The sequence below is a fragment of the Talaromyces stipitatus genome, genomic scaffold, assembly GCF_000003125.1.
Source record: "Talaromyces stipitatus ATCC 10500 scf_1105507295523 genomic scaffold, whole genome shotgun sequence".
Taxonomy (NCBI): domain Eukaryota; kingdom Fungi; phylum Ascomycota; class Eurotiomycetes; order Eurotiales; family Trichocomaceae; genus Talaromyces; species Talaromyces stipitatus.
Genome location: NW_002990113.1, coordinates 4,038,232 through 4,062,946, shown reverse-complemented (window position 1 = coordinate 4,062,946; position 24,715 = coordinate 4,038,232). Strand labels below are relative to the sequence as shown.

The 24,715-nt window shown below is 46.8% G+C and overlaps 11 protein-coding genes across 14 annotated transcripts, besides 1 other annotated feature; 6 read left to right on the top strand and 5 right to left on the bottom strand.

Moving 5' to 3' along the window:
- Positions 1-857: 857 nt before the first annotated feature.
- Positions 858-885: a microsatellite.
- Positions 886-1,426: 541 nt separating this feature from the next.
- TSTA_074360 (3-oxoacyl-(acyl-carrier-protein) reductase) lies at positions 1,427-2,368 on the top strand (the record flags this gene model as incomplete). Its single annotated transcript, XM_002341404.1, has 2 exons — positions 1,427-1,478; positions 1,539-2,368. 2 exons carry the CDS (start codon positions 1,427-1,429, stop codon positions 2,366-2,368), a joined length of 882 nt encoding a protein of 293 aa, XP_002341445.1.
- A 62-nt stretch (positions 2,369-2,430) lies between these two features.
- Positions 2,431-3,001, bottom strand: TSTA_074350 (uncharacterized protein; the record flags this gene model as incomplete). The annotated part of the gene is made up of 3 exons (XM_002341403.1): positions 2,431-2,460; positions 2,529-2,721; positions 2,783-3,001. 2 exons carry the CDS (start codon positions 2,999-3,001, stop codon positions 2,560-2,562), a joined length of 381 nt encoding a protein of 126 aa, XP_002341444.1. The 3' UTR covers positions 2,431-2,460; positions 2,529-2,559.
- A 776-nt stretch (positions 3,002-3,777) lies between these two features.
- Positions 3,778-6,644, top strand: TSTA_074340 (C2H2 transcription factor, putative). 3 transcript variants are annotated; one of them, XM_002341400.1, is made up of 5 exons: positions 3,838-3,950; positions 4,007-5,343; positions 5,401-5,618; positions 5,692-5,782; positions 5,834-6,644. In XM_002341400.1, exons 2-5 carry the CDS (start codon positions 4,116-4,118, stop codon positions 5,935-5,937), a joined length of 1,641 nt encoding a protein of 546 aa, XP_002341441.1. In that variant the 5' UTR covers positions 3,838-3,950; positions 4,007-4,115; the 3' UTR covers positions 5,938-6,644. The 3 variants fall into 3 exon arrangements, with proteins under 3 accessions (XP_002341443.1, XP_002341441.1, XP_002341442.1); XM_002341402.1 differs by having other exon boundaries at positions 3,778-5,343; XM_002341401.1 differs by having other exon boundaries at positions 4,007-5,618.
- Positions 5,829-10,111, bottom strand: TSTA_074330 (DEAD/DEAH box RNA helicase; the record flags this gene model as incomplete). The annotated part of the gene is made up of 5 exons (XM_002341399.1): positions 5,829-6,583; positions 6,655-9,039; positions 9,103-9,511; positions 9,572-9,886; positions 9,968-10,111. The coding sequence occupies 5 exons, from the start codon at positions 10,109-10,111 to the stop codon at positions 6,309-6,311; spliced, it is 3,528 nt and encodes a 1,175-aa protein (XP_002341440.1). The 3' UTR covers positions 5,829-6,308.
- A 470-nt stretch (positions 10,112-10,581) lies between these two features.
- On the bottom strand, positions 10,582-12,696 carry TSTA_074320 (alpha-L-arabinofuranosidase). The gene is made up of 6 exons (XM_002341398.1): positions 12,413-12,696; positions 12,144-12,338; positions 11,962-12,074; positions 11,747-11,835; positions 11,591-11,690; positions 10,582-11,536 (listed from the first exon to the last, which is right to left on the bottom strand). Exons 1-6 carry the CDS (start codon positions 12,529-12,531, stop codon positions 10,641-10,643), a joined length of 1,512 nt encoding a protein of 503 aa, XP_002341439.1. The 5' UTR covers positions 12,532-12,696; the 3' UTR covers positions 10,582-10,640.
- Positions 12,697-13,370: 674 nt separating this feature from the next.
- On the bottom strand, positions 13,371-14,674 carry TSTA_074310 (uncharacterized protein; the record flags this gene model as incomplete). Its single annotated transcript, XM_002341397.1, has 2 exons — positions 13,371-14,573; positions 14,621-14,674. The coding sequence occupies 2 exons, from the start codon at positions 14,672-14,674 to the stop codon at positions 13,821-13,823; spliced, it is 807 nt and encodes a 268-aa protein (XP_002341438.1). The 3' UTR covers positions 13,371-13,820.
- Positions 14,675-15,739: 1,065 nt separating this feature from the next.
- TSTA_074300 (glycerol dehydrogenase Gcy1, putative) lies at positions 15,740-17,208 on the top strand. The gene is made up of 4 exons (XM_002341396.1): positions 15,740-16,111; positions 16,172-16,300; positions 16,360-16,608; positions 16,671-17,208. The coding sequence occupies exons 1-4, from the start codon at positions 15,981-15,983 to the stop codon at positions 17,164-17,166; spliced, it is 1,005 nt and encodes a 334-aa protein (XP_002341437.1). The 5' UTR covers positions 15,740-15,980; the 3' UTR covers positions 17,167-17,208.
- Positions 17,209-17,500: 292 nt separating this feature from the next.
- Positions 17,501-19,141, top strand: TSTA_074290 (uncharacterized protein; the record flags this gene model as incomplete). The annotated part of the gene is made up of 2 exons (XM_002341395.1): positions 17,501-17,553; positions 17,612-19,141. 2 exons carry the CDS (start codon positions 17,501-17,503, stop codon positions 18,882-18,884), a joined length of 1,326 nt encoding a protein of 441 aa, XP_002341436.1. The 3' UTR covers positions 18,885-19,141.
- Positions 19,142-19,535: 394 nt separating this feature from the next.
- TSTA_074280 (casein kinase 2 beta' regulatory subunit Ckb2, putative) lies at positions 19,536-21,541 on the top strand (the record flags this gene model as incomplete). Of its 2 annotated transcripts, XM_002341394.1 has the most annotated exons (3): positions 19,536-19,883; positions 20,403-20,648; positions 20,737-21,541. In XM_002341394.1, 3 exons carry the CDS (start codon positions 19,827-19,829, stop codon positions 21,238-21,240), a joined length of 807 nt encoding a protein of 268 aa, XP_002341435.1. In that variant the 3' UTR covers positions 21,241-21,541. The 2 variants fall into 2 exon arrangements, with proteins under 2 accessions (XP_002341435.1, XP_002341434.1); XM_002341393.1 differs by lacking the exon at positions 19,536-19,883 and having other exon boundaries at positions 20,223-20,648.
- Positions 21,542-21,693: 152 nt separating this feature from the next.
- TSTA_074270 (uncharacterized protein) lies at positions 21,694-22,950 on the bottom strand. The gene is made up of 2 exons (XM_002341392.1): positions 22,578-22,950; positions 21,694-22,501 (listed from the first exon to the last, which is right to left on the bottom strand). The coding sequence occupies exons 1-2, from the start codon at positions 22,679-22,681 to the stop codon at positions 21,727-21,729; spliced, it is 879 nt and encodes a 292-aa protein (XP_002341433.1). The 5' UTR covers positions 22,682-22,950; the 3' UTR covers positions 21,694-21,726.
- Positions 22,951-23,169: 219 nt separating this feature from the next.
- On the top strand, positions 23,170-24,477 carry TSTA_074260 (eukaryotic translation initiation factor 3 subunit EifCh, putative; the record flags this gene model as incomplete). Its single annotated transcript, XM_002341391.1, has 4 exons — positions 23,170-23,174; positions 23,223-23,262; positions 23,358-23,827; positions 23,898-24,477. The coding sequence occupies 4 exons, from the start codon at positions 23,170-23,172 to the stop codon at positions 24,475-24,477; spliced, it is 1,095 nt and encodes a 364-aa protein (XP_002341432.1).
- Between the last annotated feature and the right edge of the window lie 238 nt (positions 24,478-24,715).

Genomic DNA, 24,715 nt, shown 5'->3' with positions numbered 1-24,715 from the left:
TGCACAACGACAGCCTTTTTGTCTTGTTGAGTTTCTCAGGCAAACCGAGAGTCTGGGTCTAGGACGGTAAACGGAACAGTCTATATGAAACAGGGCAGGGGTTCCATGCGAGGCTGCTACCAATGCATGCTCCAATACTCACTAACCACGTAAGTACTACGCTGTAGTTTATTCGTTACATGTACCCCGTACAGTCTGGATACATGCTCAGTCAAATCAGATATCTGTTCCGTCTGCTGTATTGATTGTACCTGTATGGTGAGATGAAAAACTGTGCACAAACTAATGCACAGTCTCCACTTCTTCCAGAATTCGGTCGAATCATGGCACGTGGAATGCAGTTTATGCTTCATGTCCGGCCTGCACATCTGTGTCCCGAATAGTTTGTCTGCGTGTTCGCACCAATTGCTCCGTGGATGGATCTCATCATTGTATCGATACAAGTAGCATGGCGTTATCGATGGAACACCCGGAGAAGAACCCTATTTAAGCATATTGCCCACTGACATAGATAAGGTTTCGGAGAGAACCGTTGTTGGCTAGAGCAGAGACACATAACATCTCGCCCTTAATTCATTCATGCAAGGAGATGATCAAAGACGATTAGAAATCTGGATTCGCAGACAATGGATACGGGGCTGTTGAGTCATGGCAATGGAATTATCCATGTGGATGGAAGGACTTTGTTCACGAATAACTCCGAAGCTGCGATTGTAGTAGAGGGATATTCGATATTGTCAATAGACAATTCCCTTGCCTCTGAGTTTGAGATATTCAAGGAGGCACAGCAAGGTAGATGTTTATTTATCGCTCTCGATGTTGATTATTTGAACGTTTCATATTCCCGAACTATGACGCGGTCGATCGATCGATCGATCGATCGATAGCAGATCTGTACCAGGCTTTTCATAAATTTATTTACTTTTGAACTAGGAAGGCGCCGAGAGACGTAGCGTGGCAGACAGCACGAACTTTTGAAGTTCTCAAGTTCCTCTCCCTAGCTAGCGGCCAGTCCGCGGATATCAGTTCAATGTTTAGTGTTCACTTCCCCTGTGGAGGATTGCTGTCCCCGCCTCGGGAAAAAGGCCGACCCGCAGTAAACCGAATTTATCCTGGCCATAAAAACATTTATCCACCACGAAGTTCTCATCGGTTAAATTGGGACAATTTTTCCAATTTTCCATAGAAGATGTCACGATCGTATACTCCTTTATTTGTATGATCAGGTGGATAGGACTACAATGGCTAATAATATGCTGATATATGGGCTATCTGCCCCGCCAACTCGGTTAGATTACTGGTGATTATGCGTCACTCGAGGTGACACGAATGCTGTTGTGGAAGGAATCTTGAGTATATATAGTCGAGAAAGTTCTCTAGTTTTTATTTCATATGCATTGGTTGTAACTATCTGTGTGTTGATACAATGGCTCGACCTCTAGAAGGAAAGTTTGGCATCGTAACCGGAGGATCGCGGGGTATGTAAAGAAGACTGGCCACACATTTCAGACAATTCTGACCATTGTTTAAACGCATAGGTATTGGTCAAGCGATCGCTCGCAATTTAGCTAGTAAAGGGTGCTCACTCCTATTGAACTTCACGTCCGAATCGTCACGGGCCAAAACCGAAGAGCTGGCAGCATCACTCTCAGAGTCATTCGGCACTCAGTGCACCACGATCCGCGCAGATCTTACCGACGCCCAGAAGGCCAGCGAGGTAATAATCGACGCCGCAAAGAAACACTTTGGCGATAGTCCCCTCCGCATCGATATTCTGATCAACAACGCTGGGGTCTCACAAGACCGAAAGCTTGCAGACTCTGCAAAAGGCCCCATTGACGCAGAGTATTTCCATTGGCACTATAACATCAATGTGCTTGCACCGCTTCTACTCACACAAGCATGCATCCCCTACTTGCCCAATGATCGGTCGGGTCGCATTGTGAATATTTCGAGTGTCTCTTCCAGCCTCGGTTTTGAGGGTCAGTCCGTGTATGGTGGTACAAAAGCTGCGTTGGAAGCCATGACAAGGACATGGGCACGAGAATTGGCAGATCGAGCAACTGTGAACGCAGTCAATCCCGGGCCTGTGATCGGCGATATGTACTTCTTGACCGGCGAGAAATTCTGGAAAGATATTCAGGGTTGGCAAGACAATACACCTCTGAGTAAAGTCGCCGCAGACGCGAGTGACTTGGAGGGACTGGATGCCGAGAAGATCAGGCTGATTCAAGAGAAGATGGGCGGGCGACGACCTGCTTTCACTCGTGAGATTGCGGGCGTTGTTGCTATGTTGTGTACAGAAGATGCAGCGTGGTGTACTGGCAGTGTTGTCAATGCTAATGGCGGCATGAAAATGACAACGTAGTTGACAATAAGAATGAATGATGAAAATTCGACAAATTCCGCTCGTTTTGTTTATCAATGACATGAGGAAGTAGCGTTTGATGGGTGAATAATCTAACACCAAAGGACCAAGTCAAACTCCGAAAAATGCAGGAATAATGTGGAAGTTCATATAAACGTACATTAGTAAATGAGTAAGTCGGAGCATCAGGATCAATTCCATTGTCTCGTTTCCGCAGCACTATCCGCATTTCTAGCGGCGACTTCCGCCTGACTGGCCGCATTAAGAGTCTGGGCTTGCGTCCGGGCTTTCTGGGCAGCAAGTTGACTTCCAAGCTTCCCTTTACTGGAGGTGTTCAACGCCTCTGCACGTTTCTGTATTAAAAAAATGCAGTTAACTCTCGCAGTTATTAATTAGTGCAATGTTTGAGTATACCTGAGCAGCCTCTGCCGCTTTGCTTCTAGCATCAGCGGTATCCTGTGATGAAGAAGCACCTCCAAGTGTCCTTCCAGGTCCCCGTGTTACATTGTTAGGGACTGGTGCGCGAGGAGGTTGGCTTGGTTGTCCTGGAGGGGCTGACGATCCAAGAACACGGCCTGGTTGGGAAAAAGGGTCGTCAGGCTTGTTAGCCGACTTTGAACATACATTTCCCATTGTTCCTACGAGCTGTAATGACGATGAATCTGGGACTTGGTAGTTGGGAAGCGAATATCCCTAATGTCAAGGGTCGGGATGCAAATAGAGGGCGTGGATAGATTCGTTGACTGGTTGCTTGGACGCTAGTACTTTTTGCAGAGGGCCAAATGTAATGAATGATAAACGAAGTAGTTCGAGTACGAAGAACTGCAACAGATAATTGAGATGAGAAGTTTGTGTTGTTCCCAGTGAAGTTAAGAGAACAAGATGTGGACTTGGCCGGGAAGCCACGTGAGGCACGTGGCTGGGCAATACAGCAACTCTATAGCCAGCAGCCAACTGGCCAGACGTTCCACGAAACAAAGGATTATGTATCTCAGTAATATCATTAAACATAGCGAGATATTTAAAACAAATCAAAATCCAAGTATAGATGCTGGCGATATTCGTTCGTTGATTCGTTGAAATGTACAGTATTACCTCAAATCTGATTGGTGGATGCTGTGTGCGATCAGTAGGTGATTGGCTCAAGTGGAAAAGGTGGGTCCCTTATGGATCAGCTTTCATCACGCAAACTCCGAACTGTTCGACATTCTATTCTTGATGACCATCCAACAATATCTCCAGGTTGATCGACCTCTAGATGGATCGATGGACTCGAGCGGTGTCAAAATGCAAAGCAGCAAGGGACTTTTCAACGTGAGATCCATGACCAACACCGCCAAGGATTAATTTAAGCAACAATAATATTGGACAAAGCAGCGAACTCACCACCAAGGTCCTCACCACCGCTGCCCCGACGAGCAAAATCTCGACCCCTCCGCGCTACTTCGCTCACCTACCACCAGTTAATCACCTACTCTTCGTAGAGATTCTTTTTAGCCTCATCGATTCTCTATCCCGACGTTTGTATCTTGTGGTCGCCGGAATCGAGGTTAACTACTGAGCAGTTGTCACGGAAGAAGCTGTATGTGCTTTTCTCAAGTTGTCGCTGGCAAATACTGACACTTTAATGAACTGAAGCATTCTCTGTCGGAAGTCTGTACCGTCTGACCCCGCCATAAGATCAGCCTTACCGGACACTCCCTTTGCATAAGCGTGGGATTCTTCCGTATTTCTCTCCATCGTCATCATGTCCTCCCGAGGAACAGGCGACTTTTGTCTGGATTGCCATTGGGATGCATTCGATGATATCACCGGGAAAATTCCTATGCTGCCATCTGATCAATGGCAATGCGAGGATATACATCATAACGGGGATGCGGTCTGCGCAGTCGAAGACAGCTGTTGTCAAAATGACGCTTGCTCGCTCAATTGCTCATCAGTTTGTGATGGCTTTGTGGACTGCGACCTAGGCTCGACAGTGTGCTCAGATGCTAATTGCGAGGAAACACATTGCGAAAGCACTAGCCCAGCATGTTTTGACAGACACTGCTGTGACGAAGATCAAACTGTGGACGATACCGCAAAGGGTCTGCTGCAGCAGACCGACTTCCAATGGGATCCCGCACTGTTTCTACCTGCTATGACTGACCAACAATTTGATATGCCTGTAAACGAGTCGCAACTGATGAATCAATCGACTTCCAGGCATCAACATTGCAGTACAGAGAATACGTTCTCAGACTTTCAATGCCACAATACCGGCCATGGGTCTCTTACCACAGGCCAGCAATATTCGAAGGAGTGCAACAATGCCTGGCACTCTTTGTTCACCAACAATCAGATAGATATGTCTCATTTAGACATGAATATCATGCTAAACAATACGCCCTTTTATACACCTGAATCGAACAGTGACTTATTAAATCAACACAGTGACACCACCAAGATGCCTTGTTTTCAAGGCGATGGACGACCATCCTGCTCAGAGGCAGGTTTTCAACATCTGGGTTGCTATCTTCGAAATTCTGGAGACACAAAGTTAGTAGAATTCTCAAAGAAACAGTCACAAGCTCGCGTCCACCGTCATGACCATGGTCAAGCACATCACAGAGTAGCCCATTATTCTCGTCCTCGCAATCCGCGAAAGAGTATAAGCTCCCAAACCATTTCAAGCTTCATCGACAGCCCTCCTTCATTAGACAGGGCTATGTCATCAGCTTTGACGAGCCCAACTCCAGCATTGACCGAGGAAGTGGAATCTCACGTTTGCCGCTGGAATCATGGGCCCTCTATGTGCAATGCCATTTTCAACTCTTGTGGAGATCTCCAACAACATCTCATCACGCAACACATGCAACCTATTGATGGGGTGAAAGGTTATGGATACTATTGCTGCTGGCAGGGTTGCCACCGACCGCACGAACCATTCTCTCAGAAGTCCAAGCTTCAGGGACATTTCTTGACTCACAGCAACTGTATGATTCCTTCCTACCTCAAAAGGTGCTTTGCATCATGACTAAATTCGATTGTAGACAAGAACTTCACTTGCTCAGTCTGTGGCAAAGCATTTGCAAGGCAAGCAACACTCGAACGTCACGAGCGCAGCCATCGTGGCGAGAAACCATTCAAATGCAAAGAATGCGGCAAAGCTTTTACAGATAGCAGCGAGCTCAAGACCCATTCCCGAACACATACTGGCGAAAAGCCATTTAAATGTACATTTCCAGGATGTGACTTTCAAACCGGTGACGTATGTTACTTCCATCCCTCGTCTTTTACCATGTTCGATACATTGAGCCCTACAAACTGACTCACCTTCACAGTCGTCGAATATGTCTAGTCATAAATTGACGCACAGCGGACGCAGACATAAATGCACTTATCCGGGTTGCGCAAAGAGCTTTACTCGTCCAGGTATCAGGCCTCATTTGCCTATTCATGATCTTTGGTACTGACAAACTCTAGATCAACTCAAACGCCATCTCAAAACAACTCACAAGCTCGACAATACCAATCATTCCATGTCTCCAGTCTTGGCAGTGCCGACAATGATAGGCACGGTCAATTGAGAGAGGGCAAAATTTCAACAATGTCTTCATAGTTTGATTGATTTGATGTCAAGACTATACGAGGTTACATACGAGGTTACCTAGGTATTTTCCGTTTTATGAAGCTGTATAGAATATACCCACCCCCTGTTGTATTTAAGGGGGCACGCAAAAATTTACATTGATGTTAAATGTGACCAACTATCACATTTGTCTCGGATTCTCTGCTTCGATTTTATTAACGAACATCTGTTATGGATGAGAATTTCGTCTAATTGGTCATCCAACCGCTAATGAACGATTGAGCGCTGAAATCACATTATATGATATAGAAATACAGAAGAGGCCAGCGGAAAAAAAGAATTAATCCCCCTTTCAAGGCTTTCAGGCTTTCATACAACATTATATCGGCCACTAGTTGGCGCCCTAGCTTCACTATCCGCCGCCGCAATTGTAGCTTCTTTCAACAGCCGCATCAATTCTCGCATAGCATTCGTAACAACCAGTTCTGTATCACCCTCGACAAGGATGTACAACTTGGGTGTATCGCCCGGCCCAGGTTCCTTGCCAGATGGATAATAATTGCCTTTAGTTGTGATCGACGTGCCTGTCGCCTCGAGGATTTTGGCAACGTTGGTACGGTTGGTGACAGCCCAACGTGCTTTTTCTGCAATTTAAGTATCATTAGCAATAGTTCAAGCAAGAAAATGATAGAAGGAAATATAAGGTAGGACTTACGAGGAAAGTCGTTGATCTCCAGAGTTGCATGAAATGCTCCGGCATCAGGGCCCTTGTTATCAATCGGGACGCCACTTCTCATCACTCCAGCGCGACTCAATCGTGCATTAATGTCTGCCACAGCCGAGCCAACCTTGTCCAGGGGATCATTAGAAGCTTTACCGCCAGCTGGTTTTTCTGTTTTGTGGACTGTGATCTTGCCGTCCAAGTCAATTCCTTTAGGTATACCTGGTGTAGGCGCAGACGCAGACTGAATAGCAGATGCAGCCTTGGCAAATATTTCTTCGCCCTTCTTCTCTTTCGTGTCTTCGCGCTCTTCCTCTTCACCATCTTCACCGGTACGGTATGTCTTACGCTCACGGTTTCTGGCTGCGTCTCTTTCCTGATCTAAGCGTTCCAGTCCCTTGCCTCCAAATCCAGATGCCGAGGCTTTTTCTTTACCGGCCTTGACTTTCTCAAGGAAGGAATCAACTAATTTCTGGACAGGTTCTGGGACCGCTTGGCCACTCTGTTTCAGTGCCTTGGCAATATCGACCGAATATCTCTCTTGATCCTCGGTTAGGAACGTAACAGCAGTTCCAGTATTTCCAGCACGTCCTGTTCGTCCGGCTCGGTGAACGTAATCTTCCAAGTGATTCGGTGCGTCGTAATTCACAACCAACTTCAACTGTTTTACATCCAAGCCACGAGCAGCAACAGATGTCGCAATCAAAACTGGGAATATACCCGCCTTGAAGTCCGCAATGGTAGAGTCGCGATCGATTTGATCTTTGCCACCATGAATTGACATGCAAGGATAGCCTTTACGCATCAACTCACGGAGTAAACTGTCGGCGGCTTCCTGGCGGTCAACGAAGATTAGCGTCCGGGCATCTTCGTTTGCTTCGTCAGAATAAAGATTGCCAAGCAATTCTAGAAGGCGCAAAAATTTAGTATTCTCATTTCGAACCTCGACTATCTGTGTGATTTCAGGCGCAACCACACTCCTGCCGCCGACAATGATCTCCACTGGCTTGTTCAATGTTTTCCGTGCAAGTGCTTCCATGTTACGTGGGAAGGTAGCTGAGAATAGTACTGTTTGTTTGTTGGGCCGGATATTCGCCATGATCTTCATGACTTGCGGCTCAAACCCCATATCGAACATTCGATCGGCCTCATCCAAAACAACGTAGGTTACTCGTCGTAAATTTGTGACGCGGCCAGCATTCGCGGCCAAAAGATCAATCATTCGACCAGGCGTGCACACCACGATTTCGGCACCTCGTTTTAGCTCCGCAATCTGGTCTTTGATTGGTGCACCACCGTAGGCACATACGGCACGGAGATTTAGTGCTTTCAAGAAAGGCTTGCAATCTTTGTGAATTTGCGTTGCCAGTTCTCGCGTCGGCGTCATGATAAGTCCGATCGGGCCCTCCATGTTCTCTAATGGGTGTTGATCTTTGATATGACGAAACATAGGTAGAAGAAAAGAGATTGTTTTCCCGGATCCTGTTTTAGCAACACCAATTACATCCCTTCCGGACATGATAGCTGGAAGGGCCTGGCTCTGAATGGAAGTTGGATTCTCGTAACCAAGCTTACTGATGACGTCTAGTGTTTGCACACCGAGCCCACATTGGGACCACTTGAGGATCGGCTTTGGAGGATCAATTCCACGGACTTTGATGCCGTCCAGTTCGAGTCGAAGACTGGCTACATCCTCTTCTGTCATCTGAGCCAAATCGAGAGGTTCGGTATAGAAACTTTTACGGAATGGCTCATACTCCGTCTTCGTATGGTCAACTGTAGGAATATCCTTTTTCTTCTTAGCCTTGTTGGCTATAGCAAGGAAGTCATCCGTGTCACCGTGAGCGACAGCTGACATATCGATATCATCTTCGTCGCCGAATATAGCCTCTGGCTGCTGCAGCTTGCTTTTAGCCGACTTGGTCATACTTGGTTTCTTAAATGAATTTTTCTCTGCTAAACCGGACATAAAGGCATCTAGAGGATCAATTTCCTCTTCTTCGGGATGTTCGGCAGCTTCGACATTAGCATTAGATGCATCAGCCATTGCTACATCGCCATTGGACTCCATCTCTGAAGTAGGTTGCTGGCCTTGTAGGCGCCCTTCTCTCTTCTCTGCAGCCGCTCGTGCTGCGGCTGCGTTCTCCTCTTCTGTCCCGTTTTCCATGTCAACGTCGGAATCATCGTCTTCCGCGGCGGCATCTCCGGTGGCGTCCTTTGTATCCTCGGGCGGAGGGCTAGGTAATTTCTCGAGCTTTTTACGTTTCGATTCCTCTTCGCCAAAGTCCAAAGTACGTTTCGCAGAGGGCTTTTCAGTATCCGTAGCGGTTCTGTTACCAAACCCAAATTTCCCAACGTTACCGCTGGCTTTCAAAGGAGCTGTTGAGTATGCATCATTAGTTTTCGTGTTTTCAAATAGCTTCCAATCGAGACAACACTTACCAGACGCCTTGCTTGGAGCAACTGAGAGTCTGTTAGCCTTGGTTATGCCGTCAGCCTTAGCAGAATCAGGAACAATAACGTCCTTGCCCAAAAGAGATGACCCTGAAGCAACACCAGTAGCTTTCTTCGCAATCACCTTTGGGTCGAATTTTCCGCCATATTCAGCTGGAGTACTTATCGAGGATGGTGTACTAGGAGAAAGAGGGGCGGGCGAAGCTGGAGCAAGACCCGACTTCTTGTCGATTTCGTTTAAGATACTGCGGGGGCCGCCTGCAGCAGCGAGCTCTCGTTGTTTACGTTCGCGCTCAGCTGCTTGTTTTTGCTTCCACGCTTCCAGCTTTGCGAGTCGCTCAGCTTTCTTCTCTTCATCCGTCTGAGCTGCGGGGGCTGGAGTCGGCGCTTTGGACGCCTGGGTAGTATTGTTAGCCTGTTTGTAAATATCATGATAACGCATTTTTCTGGTACTGACCTCTCGCGATCCGGCAGCAGAGTCTCTATTCATCGACCTGTCTCTGCTTTCCCTTCTGAATCTTCTCCTCGAGTCAGTAGAGTCGTCTCTGTGCCTTCGGACTCGGTCGCGGGAGTCATCTCGCCTATTCCGATTGTCCCTATCACGACTCTTGTCTCGATCCCTGCTCCTCCGCCGATAGTCCCGATCAGAACGTCGGTCACGGTCACGGTCGCGCGAGCGATCTCGCTTCAATGGTCTGTAATTGTGGTCGTCGCGATACCCATTGCGATCCCGTCGTCTATAGCTATCACGGTCGCGGTCTCGATAGCGCCTCTGATATTGTGAATTTTGTGTCAGTTGATTGCCACAATATGGCTTTTGCAGGTCTCCACTTCGATTATGGAATCGACTTACATCGGGGCTGCGTGATCGGCGGTGTGTCCTTCCCTCGTCGCGTCCATCTCTCTCGTACCGATCATCATCTCTGCGACTTCGTTTGGATGAGGAGTATGTGCTGCCTACAGGTGATGGTGAGCGCGTATCCCCGCGGCGAGCCATTGTTGCAGGCCAACTAATAAGTGAGATGTGAGTATTACGTGAAAGCTCCAACCGTAAATACTTGGTTAAGTGTTGTTCGCTATTGTTCAATCAACATCCATTTGTCTTTTTCTTGGACTATTCTTTTAGTTTTTGTCCCTCTTTCTTTTTCTGCTGTCAAAATTGATGTATCCGTGAGACTTATGCGTTTCGAGATGCTCTGAATGTAATATCTGCTCAAGAGATATTTCGATTGTAAGATTCGAAGAACGTTAAGAGTTCGTAGGTGGCGGCAAACCTTGAGCCAAATGTTAGTCGTGAACTATATCACGTGATTTATTCATGAGCTAGGCCGAGAAGAGTAATATCAATTTTCTTTTTGGGGGCCTTTTTTTCCTCCCAAGTTCTCAGTCTGAAAGCACTTATTCGACCGATCGGAATGGAAAATGCTTGGTTTCTGATCTGAGTTATCGTCTAATTGATTCAGACATCTATGTAAAAGTTCTGCAGTTGAATACTACTTCGTACCAAAGCTCGCTTTCGCTAGATATTACTCTTTCCAGCGCATCAGGGTTAAGGAATGCTTCGGAAACACATAATGGTCTTGGCCATCCCACGTAGTTTCTTTGGCGCCCACTTCCTCTTTTCCTTTCATGTTCGTGACCGTGACATCAGCTCCAGTAACAGTAAAGACGTTGACGGGACCCTTAGCTCCTTCGACCTTCGCCTCGAAGTCTTTATGCTCGTGTACGTTGATAGTAACCACATTGACGAAGCCGTCATCACTTAGGGATGCGCTAACATCCAGCCATGGTGTCTCTTTGACACTACGTAGCCATGAAGGTGATGTTCCGCCATTGTAGGCTCCACAAGAAACATGGGCCGAAATAGTCCATCCACGCATATACTTCGAGAAAAGAAGCAATGGCCACCAAGTTGTTTGTTTAGTGATACCAGTTGGAGATGTCATGAGAGGTGAAATGACATTGACACTCTGGGCGATGCACGCCATGCCGAGATCTCGGCTCTTGCGAATAAACACATTGAGGAAGACCCCGACTGCCAATGCATCTGATAAGGTATATGTCTCCTCAGCACCAAATCTGCCTTCTGCTCGAAGAGGATCCCACACATTCCACTCATCAAAGCAGATAGATGGGCGTGGGTCGTCAGGCGACACTCCATTTTCTATCCGTGCAAGATCAATTAGCGAAGATGCTATTTCGATCGCGCGCTCGGCTGCCAGAGGTGCCGTTGCATTTTGCAGATGGTCCTTTGAGGCCGTGTACATATGTATGCTATGCATGTCGATGAGCGGAGTAGGGTTACTACTGAGTGCAGCTCTAGTAGGTTTGAGACACTCCCTTAATGTATAGTAATCCCATGATGTTGTGCCACTCTCACCGCAGAGGATCAATATCAGGTTCGGGTCGAGCAGTTTTAGTGCTACAAATTTCCGACGATTAGTGCCATCTCACAAATATCGTCAAGGTCATTCACCTTTAGCCCATTGAAAAGCTTTGTGGGCATAAGCTTCTTTGGTTGTCTGTTCCACTTGCCAAGGTCCATAGACTTCATTTCCTAATGCCCAATATCTGACCTATTTTCTCATGTCAGAGCCATTAATAGACATGGAGGCGACTGAAAGTACATTACATTGTATGGTTCTTCCCGGCCATTCTTCCTTCGCAAGTTGGCGTAGTAGGTGTTGCCAGTACCATTGCAATATTCAACCCAAGCCATAGCTTACTGGATTAGCGTCTATGTCAAGGATGAATTAGGGTGAATCCTACCTTCATCAAGAGTACCTGTTGTGAAATTGAAATTTAGTCATTGGCTTTGTGATGTCTGATTTATGTTTCCAGCATTACCTGTTCCAAAATTTAGACAAATGTATGGCTCTGTTCCCAGCACCTCGCACCACTTGAGAAATTCATCGGTCCCAAAATGATTCGTTTCCGTCCCTAGCCATGCCAACTCCGGCCTAGAATCATACCATCACCCATTAGTCGTCTAGGATCTCCTTCCAACAAGAACATATGGCACGTTCTACCTTGCCGGTCGTTTTTCTTTCGGACCTACACCATCCAGCCAGTGATAGGTAGCAACGAAATTCCCTCCCGGATAACGAATAACAGGGATGTTCAGCTCCTTCAAGGCCTCCAAAACATCTTTTCGAAATCCATTCTCGTCCGACAGAGGGTTTCCGGGATCATAGATGCCTCCATAGATGCATCTGCCCATATGCCTGAGAGAGATTGCTTAGAGCCAAAACGCCGAACAAAGCACAACTTGTGGTGTGAAGATCAAAACATAACTCACTCTGTAAAGCCGCCGTAAATGTTGGGGTTGATTTTGGATAGCCGCGCCGCAGAGTTAACGGCTATAGTGGGAAGCGAGCCATCGTCGATTTTTGTGAACGTCGTCATCTTGATTAGCATCAATTTCGAGTATTTTCGGAGTTAGATATGAGGAAAATGATCAGAGAAAACGGCCAGTAGAAAGTAAATATCAAAATTCAGTGTCAAGCTCCAAGTCTCTCTGAGGAAAAAAAATTGTTGGAGGCCGGAAAGTTCTCAGCGCTGGAGACTACTTTCTCGATTGAGCTGCGAAGCACGCAACATCAATTACGCAGGACCTTCGCAAGTGAATTCCAAGCAGATTTATATAGCTTGCAATTAGGTGAGCTGTACGGTATGGTGGGGTGGAAATTCTGAACGATTAAAGTTGCGCAACACACGTAACCAAAGGTTCAACTCGTCCACTCAACCAGGAATACTGGGTACCTATTAACATTCAGAATAGGCAGATGAAAGGGCCACTTCTCCCGTTAATCGAATATGGCTGCTGGAACGCACAATATTCCCCGCATCGCATGGGGATGGAATTGGACTAGTGCTCTTGTAATTAGGCACAATTCCGGCAAATATTCGTAGCGTCTCTGATCGAAGAACTGTAAGTATATCTAGAAGTGCTTGTAACTTATCAACGAGGATAGGGTTTGTATACCGGATTCTGGAGTGGGCTAGATTACTGATTTCATGGCCAATTCTTTGACACAAGCAAACGTAGCGCGTTCATAGTTCCAACAGCACCTGGGCATACCATGTGGCAATTCTGTAAATGTTTCAGAACAAAAGGGAAACTCGAATTTCGCCTCTTCCTCAGACACTGAGTGGTATCAGCATCGTACATTTAATTTTCTCCCAGTAAGACAATTTATGATGACAATATTGACATTGACAGGCACATTGCCACTCCTTGTATGGATGTACCTCAGAATCTCGACACCAATTGAAAGCTCGGCTTTGCTGACGGAAGACATGCATTGACTTAAACCAGAGATCCCAGTGTGACTGCCAAAGTACTTGTATGCCCGTTTTCACAATAAAAACTCCACTCAATGCAACACAGTCCTAAATGACAAACACCAATCGTTGATGAAAGAACCTCTGCTCGATCGTGACGACGGTGATAATCATCATTGCTTATATCTTCTTGAAATTGTAACCACCAGAAGCCTTTTATGATGAATCTGAGTGATGGGCATGTTTGCGCTTAGTGTGGGTTGGGTAGATCATTGGATGTTTCCGTATATACTTGCAGACGAGAACCTGGATAGAACAACTTCGTGGCCTCATTTGAGTGCCTGCCAAGCACAGGAAGCCTGCATCCCGGTAAGGAAACGCGCAGCAAAGGAGCTTTCTACTTCGTTTAGAGTCAAAGTTGCTTAACCAGAATCTTCGTCGGAATCATATGCAACGAGGCCAAGGGACGGTCCAGTTGCTACCTTGTGTTGGGTGCTGTCTTTTGAGGATGCGGTATTGGTTGCTCTGCCTTTCGGGCTTTCATCGGAAACAGTCTCGATGCGCTTTGGTGCTGACTTAGAGGAAGCAGAAGGTGTCGAATCTTTTGCCACGTCCTTATATATTGTCGTTGCAGGCTTTTCTTTCTGATCTGACACGGTAGAGGCATCATCGGCGGTGAATGATGATTTACGGATCTTGGGAGGTACCAAGAAGTCTTTTCTATTTCGTTTGCGTTTCCTCCCTGCAACAACCCACTGTTCTTCATCCCCTGTTGGCTTTGTAGCGCTGCCAGAGCTGTTTTGCCCGCCGGCTTCAATCAGAGCTCTCTCGGCCTCTTCACGTTGACGCTGGTACTCTGCCAACTGCTCGGCAGTCTCCTTCTTTACGGCAGCTTCCTGAGCTCGAGTTGACTCTAGCAACGAATCTAGAAACTCGACCTCATCTTCGTCCAAGGCACGAAATTGATTCTTTAGTCGTATCGACTCTTCAAATGCCTCTTGCTTGGCCATCTTGTTTTGCTGCAGAATCTCATAGAGACTTTTCCCATCATTCTGCTTTCCAAGCTCCGCCTTCCGCCGCCTTTCCTCCTCCAACTCCTGTTGAGTTCGCCGCCACTCATCGTCTCTTTCATTTGGTTCATCAATGGTGCCTCCCGAGACGAAGCCAGACGACATCTTGCCGGAAAGAAATTGCCCGGCTTAGATGATTGAAAGTGTCATACAAACGGTGCACGTTCGATATTCAATGAACTGCTTGGCACCCCACTGGCTTGCATGGAAGCAGGTACAATCTTGAACAAAATTTAGTCAGTGAAATGCAGCTGGTCCAAGCGGGCCAATTACACTCGGAAAGGGACGGCAGAATCAGGCGGTGAGTATAGACAATCCCGGCGCCTTAAAAGCACTCTTCCTTTTCATTCCACCCAATCATACACTGAATCTATTGAACCGTCGCTCAGTCGGTCAGATTTCACAGTCACTACACGGAGTACTCAAAATGCTATAACTCTCGGCTCCTTTGCGTGGCCGGACTCTTCTAGCGAGTAGTCGGAGATCTCCAATGGCTTTATTTTTACACCTAAGCCCTAACGAACATAAAGCGGACTTCCTTCTCTAATACAAGATCGAAGACTGTTCCCGTACCAGCAAATCGCTATGTGCAGTTTTATCTTAGAGGGTAGCTATATGAGCATCTCGGCTATCAGCCCATGGAGAACTGGGCGATTTAAAGAGAAAGGCTTATATAACCCCTCTCTAAAGATTTTCAGCCAGGAGCTTCAATCCCTACTGGACATGGGGGTCTGAATTATAGTGTAACTAGCTATCCTATGGGCTGTTTAAGTTGCAGCAGATGTGCTACTTACCGGGTCGGCCTACTGGGTATGTTCCGGTTAGCTGAACGTGTTCACCTGCCTTCTAGAAACGCCACGGTATCCTGCCCCGCAGTGAGAGGACTAAGGTATGGTGCTACAAGATATGGAGTAGAGAGGCCTCTATCCTTTCGCTCTACACCTGGCTATCTATTAGTAATAGATATCCACAACTCTTGACTTTCAGGCACATATCAGATGCTTCGGCGGGGTTCCAAACCGCATAGGTAGCATGTTGAGGTCTCGACCATATTGTACCTGATTGCTCGCCAGGGTACGGGTCATAGTTCGGCAATCTACTAATCTAGGTCAACCCTACAAATATATTCAAATGTGAGCTCAATAGTATCTCTCTTCGGCTATACAACCCCCGGATATGCGGCTTGCCCTAACCCTTATCTCTACTTCCTGGACAATCGGCTGAATATGGCGAGAAAAATAGCGTGCCCACTGATATGGATCGATGGGCCTCATTTTGACCGAAATAGGCAAGTCGGTTGAACAAATCTAGCCATTCACTGGTATTCGGTGATATCATCAAGTTGGCTCCACAGGAGACACTCCACTAGCCATTGTCCTACCGCGAAATATGACGATCTATTGAGCATTCGCAAACTGTCGCAGGTATACCGATGCTCGGTCCTCTAACCCCACCCTCCCACTGCTCAGCAGTTTTAAAGATATATGACTCCTCTCCCCTGGTTCCTTATTCATGATGTTTTCAGTTCCTCGAGTATTTACCTTCTGCTCGCCGTGTCAGCTCAGTGCTTTTCACTGTCAGTTTCCCAGAATAATTGCTCCGAACTACCAAATTCACAAGATGGCTACTACACAGAACAGCAAGTAAGTTACAAGGTTGAACGAAAAGCAGCAGCAACAGAGACTAATAATCAACCTTTGCAGGAAGACATTTACCCTTAACACAGGGGCCAAAATCCCTGCGATCGGTCTCGGAACCTGGCAATCCAAACCCAACGAGGTCCGCGAGGCAGTAAAAACCGCTTTGCTTGCTGGTTACCGTCACATCGATACGTAAGATATTCCTCGAGGTAACTATCTTGTCAATGTGATTGCTGATTGGAATGAAATAGTGCTTTGGCTTACGAAAACGAACACGAAGTCGGACAGGGAATCAAGGATTCCGGTGTTCCTCGTGAGGAAATCTGGGTCACTACCAAACTCGACAACACATGGCACCACCGAGTCCAAGATGGTATCAATTCATCATTGTCCTCTCTAGGTCTTGACTACGTCGATCTTTATCTTATCCACTGGCCCTCGTCAACGGATCCAAATGACACCAGCAAACACCTCCCTGATTGGGATTTCATCAAGACATGGTAAGACCAAGAGCAAGCTTGAATATCAGTTTAGAATTGTCCCGTACTAACGTATAATACAGGGAGGAGATGCAAAAGCTTCCTGCCACCGGCAAAGTGCGAAACATTGGTGTCTCCAACTTTGGCATCAAGAACCTGGAACGTCTGCTCAGTACTCCCACGACCAAGATCGTCCCGGCCGTCAACCAAATCGAGTTACACCCCAACAACCCTTCTCCAAAATTAGTGGAATATTGCGCCTTTAAAGGAATTCACTGCACTGGATACTCCTGCCTTGGCTCCACCAACTCTCCGCTGTACAAAGACCCCACACTGCTCAAGATGGCCGAGAAGAAAGGAAAGACCCCTCAACAGATTCTGCTTTCCTGGGGTATACAGAAAGGCTGGAGCGTCATTCCAAAGTCCGTGAACAAGGAGCGCATTGAGAAGAACATCCAGCTCGATGGTTGGGAGCTCACTGCTGAGGAGGTCAATGAACTCAGCAACCTCAAGGACCGATTCAAGGTCTGCGGTGACGACTGGCTGCCGGTGAAGGTATTCTTTGGCGATGATGAATGACTCGTTCTGGGTAAGCTTTAGACAGCAATTGCTTCAAAAGTTATAGAGGAAACAAATAAGGAATGAAAATTGGATTTTGCGTAACTTAATTGTCATCGGAAGTACGATCGTCCAATCGGGTCGCTTGATTTTATATTCAACACTGATTGGCTAAAAGACGTGGAGACCCCGTTTTTGGCATTCCGAGAGTGGCAAAAAGAGGAGAAACTGCACCGCCACACAGCCTTATCGGCTTCCTCATAACCCAAGCATCGACGGAGTCATCGTTCTTCACTCTTACATCTATCGAGACATCGAACTTTCGACTCAGTAGAGCCCTGTCAACCTTGCAGCCATGGCGCCAGCAAGTGGGCATCTACTACTCCCCAAAATATGGAGAGCAGCAAGGTAAGAATGTCCCTGTTTTCCATATGCTTAGTATGCTTCGCTAACTCGCAGACATCAGATTTGCCTACGAGAAGGCGGCCAGAGCTCTCAAGGCCAAACTCTCGGAACAGTCACAGCAACTGCAACCAAAACTCCAGCCGGCTTACGCACATGTCGGTTCTCGCCAGCCCATTAGTCGAGCCGCAGCGATTCGACAAGCCCAAAGCCGCCGATTCTCTACCCGTGCAGGCGGTTATATTGGCTCACACCTACGCCAAATCTCACGTCCCGCAGGCAGCGCTACCCCAAACTCGTCAGTACGTCAAATGGTTATTCGTTTGACATCTCAATCGCCTTTCAACTCCGCTCTCCGGCCCAATTTGACCGGCGGAACTCTCGGTCGTACGGCCGGTGGATATAGTATCGGGGCAGGAAGAATTGGTGGAGCAAGATACTTTTCACACGGCCCTGCTGCACCTGCGCAGGTTATCCAGAATGTGTCCGTCGCGATGCGTGGGTTCTGGTTATCCGGTCAACGAGCTCGATTCGATGGCATCGATCCATGTACAGGCGAGAAGCGCTTCAAGACCGTGACACCTTTGCAAGATAAGGCACAACGTCGAATGGTAGAGGTCTCGCGCAACACTCCCGGCTCGTATATTGATTTCCAGCTGTCGCCCACAATCACTTCCATCGGAAATCTCAAGAACGAATCTCTCCAGTCGGAAGGCTTGATGGAGATGCTTTCTGTCGATTTTGCACGTGCTTTGAAAGATCTTGCAGCAGTCTTGAATGACCTCCAGCGTCTTGGTACGCTTGGTGATCTTCCTGTCTCCCTTGAAAACAAATCTACTCTTCGTGTTCGCTTCCCTGGCTGCGATGCGGAGCAAGTAGAGCGTCTGTGTGACGAAGTCGGTGTGGAGCGTGGCCAGGTTTACCAGGATGAAGATTTTGATCACCGAACTGGCGCTGAATTGGCCCTGCTATTTCCATTTGCTCCCAGCATTGCTCCCACTCCAGAAGCAGAACTTCTCATAATCCATGAAAATCCTCGAGCTTCGACCAAGCATGATTTGGATTGGCGGTTGATGATGTCTGGTAAGACGTCACCCAGGATATCTCACGATACAAACCAAATAAGCTTTGAAGATGTCGAGATGTTTGGTGATAACCCGTGGATTTCTTCGCCTTCTGGATACTCCAGCATTGGAGTGAGCGAGCTTGGAGACCGAGAATTTTTCGCTGAGCTTTCGCCGCCGCGCGCTGGAGAGAGTCACTCTGATTACGAAGGGGTCCAGGGAATATATAAATTTTTGGAACAATGTGACTTGGCTGCAGGCCAACGGTTCTAAGCCAGCTTCGACAGCACTTTCGTTTTTTCTTTTTTATTGTTCTTCATGATATCCATTACTGCTTTTTCTGATGACCTGCTTGACACATATCGATCAGCCGCCTGATATGTACGACACATTATTTTCTTCTCCTTTATGTTTCCGGCTCCTTATCCAGCCTGTATTAGGAGACTTTGACTAAATGAGCCTGGGTATTCTCGGTCTCGTCCCTTTGCAAGTCGAATTTTTAGACTAGAATGACAATCTCATCTCTTATTAAATACTCCTTTTTTCCTCGGGTGGCCTTCAAGAGGTATCAAACCCTACCATCAACATACCTACTTCTACTTAGGGCACGACAAAGGCGGTCACCCCACCGTTCTAGGAGCCAGCCAATCAAATGCGGGATTTCTGCCAGTCAAAAAGAACCTGTAAATGTCCTGCAGAATACTCAAAGACTATGGTGCATATTCACATTTTGACTGCTAAAAAGGATATGTTTATGGCTTAATCATTATTGCAATATGTAGATATTAGATTCTTGAGATGTGTCTCAAACTACTAGTATGAAAGAATGAGTCCTCTCCTATCATTAACAGTCACACACTCTCACCGCCTGGATACCATAATCCACTTAGCCCCGCATTATTTTGCAATTGTGAGATTGTTGCTATCACCGCATCACCCATCAGGCTGTCTTTCTGGATACGACTCTTATCCTCGTGGTTCTGATTACTGCCATTCATTGTCATACAATCAGGAACACAACTGCAGGTGTCACTACTTGCCGGAATCAGACAACATAAAGCATACGGCTTTCTTGGGCGACCTGCAAGCCACCAGCCCTCCCAAGGCCTGTCGCACTTGGTCCTCTTGACAAGTGGGCGGCTCAAGAGGAAGAACCACAAACACGCGATAATCAATTGAACAATATTGAAGACAAATTTAATACCAGAATACGTTATGGAGGACTTCAACAGTGAAACTGACAGTGACTATACCAGTTACTGGAGAGACTGGGTAAGTACAACTTGATTTTGTTCTGTGCAACTTTGGGTGTTTTCATGTCTCTCTTTTAGACTAGTATATTTTATTCATCTCATATTTCTTTATTCTTTATATTGTCTGGTATATCTTAGAAGCACAGTGCATGTTTTTTTCTTTATGAGGAGAGGCAGGCACGACTGCAGGTTGCTACAGAAGCAACAGGTTGGGCACCTCAGGAAGATTCAAACTTCAGATTCCAGACAACAACACTGCCATTTTTATATCTACAGACTTGCTATGCTCACCTCTGGAATTATCTTTACCAATTGCTTTTCGTCACCTTTGTCTCTTGAATCTGGCTGCCTCTTTGCAATGGATCCTCGACGAGCCCCCGTCAGCATCTTCAACATGGTCAATGATGACGATGATGTCGAGCCTCCTCCCCGGATCAATGTCCCTCCACACGTTGTTCAGAGTCTCCATTATCTTTCTCTCGCATTTCGTCCACGTGAAGAGCCCAAAATTAACTTTCGTCGTCCCTTTTCTCCACAGTTCATCTCCTCGCGAGGCAACGAGTATTTCTGTGAAATCGACGAGGAATACTTGACCGACCGCTTCAACTTGACTGGACTCAACACCGAAGTCCAATACTATCAATATGCGCTCGACCTGATCACAGACGTGTTTGATCTAGATGCCGACGATGACCTCCGCGAACAAATTGAGAAATCAGCTCGTCATCTCTACGGCTTGGTTCATGCACGCTATATCGTGACGACTCGTGGATTGGCTAAGATGGTGCGTCGTTTGATCTTCTACATCCTCTGATGTTCTTAGTTATATTGTCATTGTGGAGTATCTGTGGCTAATATTCCTTCGTCTTTAGCTCGATAAATATAAGAAGGGCGATTTCGGAAAATGCCCCCGTGTCTTGTGCGATCAACACCCTTTGCTTCCCATGGGCCAGTCCGATCTGCCTAACCAAAAGACCGTGAAACTGTACTGTGCAAAGTGCGAAGATATCTACAACCCAAAGTCATCTCGTCATGCATCTATCGACGGGGCCTATTTCGGCACATCCTTTCACAACATTCTCTTCCAGGTGTACCCAGCACTTGTACCTGAAAAGAGTATTCAGCGCTACGAACCACGCATTTACGGCTTCAAGGTGCATGCAACGGCCGCCTTGGCTCGCTGGCAGGATGCTCGCCGCGAGGAGATGAAAGACCGTCTAGCAAAGCTGGGTATGGATCCTGGATTTATTGAGTCTAGCGAAGATGAGAATGACGAGTCCGATGACGAGGTTGATGACGATAAGTCGGAGCCGCTTGAAGAAGAAGCAGCACCAGTTGCTGACAATGCTTCTGCACGTATGGACACCGGCATCTAAATTTTTGGCCATGCGTCAATTTCCAGTCGATTTCTCGTCGCTCAGTTTCTTCACTGTGATAAGGACCTGCATATTGAAGGCGTTCAGTGGTGGCGTTGGTAGCGAGTTTTGGTCTTATCTGAGAGAACACCCATTCATGTCTTGCTCAATGGTAATAGAATACTTCCTGCCAAGGGACGGAAACAGAAATACTTCAAAAGAGCTTCTATAACCTGCAGTTTCTGTAATTTCGATGTCGAGGACAATGAGTAGCATTTTCAGAAACAACATTGAAATCGTCTGCTCTCGCTGCACTCGAGAGACGAAAAGTTCTAGACTAAGTATGCCTAGGTACTAGATAAATGGGTGTAGAGTGCTCCAGCTGATGAGATAGTTATGCTATTATATTTGGTCTTATTCGTACAGGCCACCACTGCTTAGTCAGATTGCAAGAAAAAAGGCGGAAATCTTTATAGTAGGGGAGAATGTGGGATAGTAAAAGTTATCTCAGGCACTTTTCTCAGACAGTCTTTGTACAGTAGTAATGATCACACAAGCAAGTTCCTCGCATTTTCCCCAGACATCGTCATGTTCTTCTTTCAAATCATTTATCTCAACCAGGTCTCTTCCTTGAGCCAGTGTCTGCCAATGCTTAAGAACTTCCAGCATGGCATCCAGCTGAGGCTGATTGATCAATAAGTCCCCAGTCGAGCTTGCCAGCACTGCCACCCGGCCATTCTCCCACCCGGAAGCAACTCCATCTGCACTGGTGACTTTCCCAGGGCTGACTCCGTCCCATAATTCTTCATCCGAGCCAAAAGCACCCTTGATAAAATCTTCATAAATCTTGATATGCCTGTAATCATTTCGAAGAAGTTTCAGATCATAGATTCCGCAAACGCCAGCTATAGCTTTAGGTTTCGGAAATGTTGTTGCGTTTGCTCCTTGGACTTTGTTCATGACCACTTGGAAGGATAGAGTTGCTCCGCAACTGTGGCCAACAAGAATATATCTGTCCCCAAAGCCATACTTGTCTTGTAAAAATGCAAGGGCAGTCTGAACATCATGGATGTGCTCTGGATGTTTAGCATCCCGTAGTTGAGTTTTTGGTGTGTTGTTGGGATCTTGATGAGCATTCGGATGAGGACTTAGACGATAGTCTATAGAAGCAAAAGCAGCCACATGCTTTTGGATCAAGGGGTCTTTGCTGAGCAAAGTTTGGGTTGTTGAGAATGAATCTGCTAGGACGGTATTATCCCTCCATGCCCCGCCATGGATGTATCTGTCATGATGATTGTTTAGCTTCTGGGTATAAAGCCCGAAGGGAAAAGCTGATAAGACGATATTTGGATACGTACATCACCCATAGCAGGTCCTTATCTTCGGGACTATTTTGGGCTTTGTAGACATGAATCTCTTGCAGCTCATGCGAGCCATAAGAAAACGTCTCGGGTTGAGCCATCTTTCACAAAATTTCTCGGGAGTTAGATACATATACACGGGAATTCAGCCGGTGGTATAACACTATAACTTTCTGGTAAAAGCGATGTCAAGAATCGAATCTCAACCATTTACGAGCCATAGTAGGGCGTCTCACTTTCAAGAAGGTGGTTATCAAGTAAAAATACACGCTAACCCAAAGTGGAAGCAGTTTGTAGATTCTGCGATGCAAGAAGCACGCCACAAAACAGTGCATTTTCTGGAGTAGCCATTTCGGCGCCCTTTTTTGATAAATCTTCAGTAATCAGTATTTGCATTTACACTTTTCAATATCAGAGAAGATAGACCTATGCAGAGTTGGACAGCAGAAAACCAACGGTTACTTGGCGCGCTATTCCTATTCGGGTTTGATTCGGGCTGCCCACACAAAACGGAGCCCGCAAAGAACGAAGGCGACAGAGACTCAGCAACTACGCCTCGTTCGACTCAGGTGCTTTAATGATATTCAAGATGGAGTGAGTCAATCTGATAATAACGGTCTGATAGCTGCTAATATCATGCAGGAAAGAGGCTCCTCTCACGGCAGTCCAGGTGGAGGCTTTGGTATGAATTCTTAAGAAAAAAAAAATCCTACCCCTCGTCGCCGCCAGCGATGTGTCGCCTTGACTGTCCATACTGACAGCAATTTCTTGCGCCAGGTTGTCATGAAAATTATCAAGCACAGTTCCCAGAGTTTTCCTACGGTTGCTACCGGTTCCCTTGTCGGTCTTGATGTTGAAGGCACGCTAGAAATCACAAACACATTCCCGTTCCCCGTCGTGGAAGTGCCTCCCGAGTCGCACTTCGACACTACAACACCAAATGCTGCCGCTGCCGCTCCTCGCGCCAAAGCGAATACCGTCTACCAGGCTGAGATGATCCGTATGCTGCGTGAAGTGAATATCGATGCTCAGAATGTCGGATGGTACACCAGCGCGAACATGGGTAACTTCATCAACTTGAACGTTATCGAGAACCAATTTTTCTACCAGAAGGAACTTAATGAACGGACCGTCGCTCTTGTCCACGATGTCAGCCGAAGTGCACAGGGTAGCTTAAGTTTTCGCGCTTTCCGTCTTTCGCCGCAATTCATGACTGCGTTCAAGGAGAATAAGTTCACATCTGAGCAGTATGAAATTCTAGAGTCTATGTTTCGTGACTCGCATCATATCCCAAGTCGCTAATTTTCTTTGATATAGACTTCAGAAGTCCGGCCTTCGTTATCAAGATATCCTTGTCGAACTTCCGGTCAAAATCCACAACTCTCACCTCCTCACATCATTCCTTCACCAACTCCCATCTCCCTTGCCATTGGAGCCTCTTGACCTCCCTCCCTCGCTTTCCGCACTTAAGAACGGCCCCACGGCGCAACCGAACGTTCTTTCTCCCAACTTCGATAACCTGTCATTGAGCATCGACCCATTCCTTGAGAAGAATTGCGATTTGCTCCTGGACGCTATTGAAACCCATCACTCCGAGAACAACAACTTCCAATACTACCAGCGATCACTCGCCCGTGAACAACAGAAGATTGCCGCCTGGCAAGCGAAGCGCAAAGCCGAGAACGCTAGTCGTGCAACACTCAAGCAGGCTCCTCTCCCCGAAGATGAATGGCAACGCTTGTTCAAGCTTCCTCAAGAGCCTAGCCGATTGGAGAGCATGCTCAATACCCGACAAGTCGAACAATATTCGCGTCAAATCGATGGTTTCGTTTCCTCGACAACTGGCAAGATGTTCGCCGTGAAGGGCAACTTGCTTCCCGGAGAGGCGAACGAATAGATAGATCTTTTGCTTGTTGAGGATTATACTACCGTTTCTTCATTCCTTCTTTTTCTTTCTTATCTAATAACGAATGTCGATTCTTGTGGGCATTTTGCATGACTCTCCGGCGTCGAAAGGGAAAAAAAAAACTATGTATCTGTGGTTGTCCGTGCTTGAAACTAGAGTTAGGACTACCCCTGTCAATGAAAATGAACGTATAAATGTTTAAAATCATTCATTTATCTGACCCAAGTAC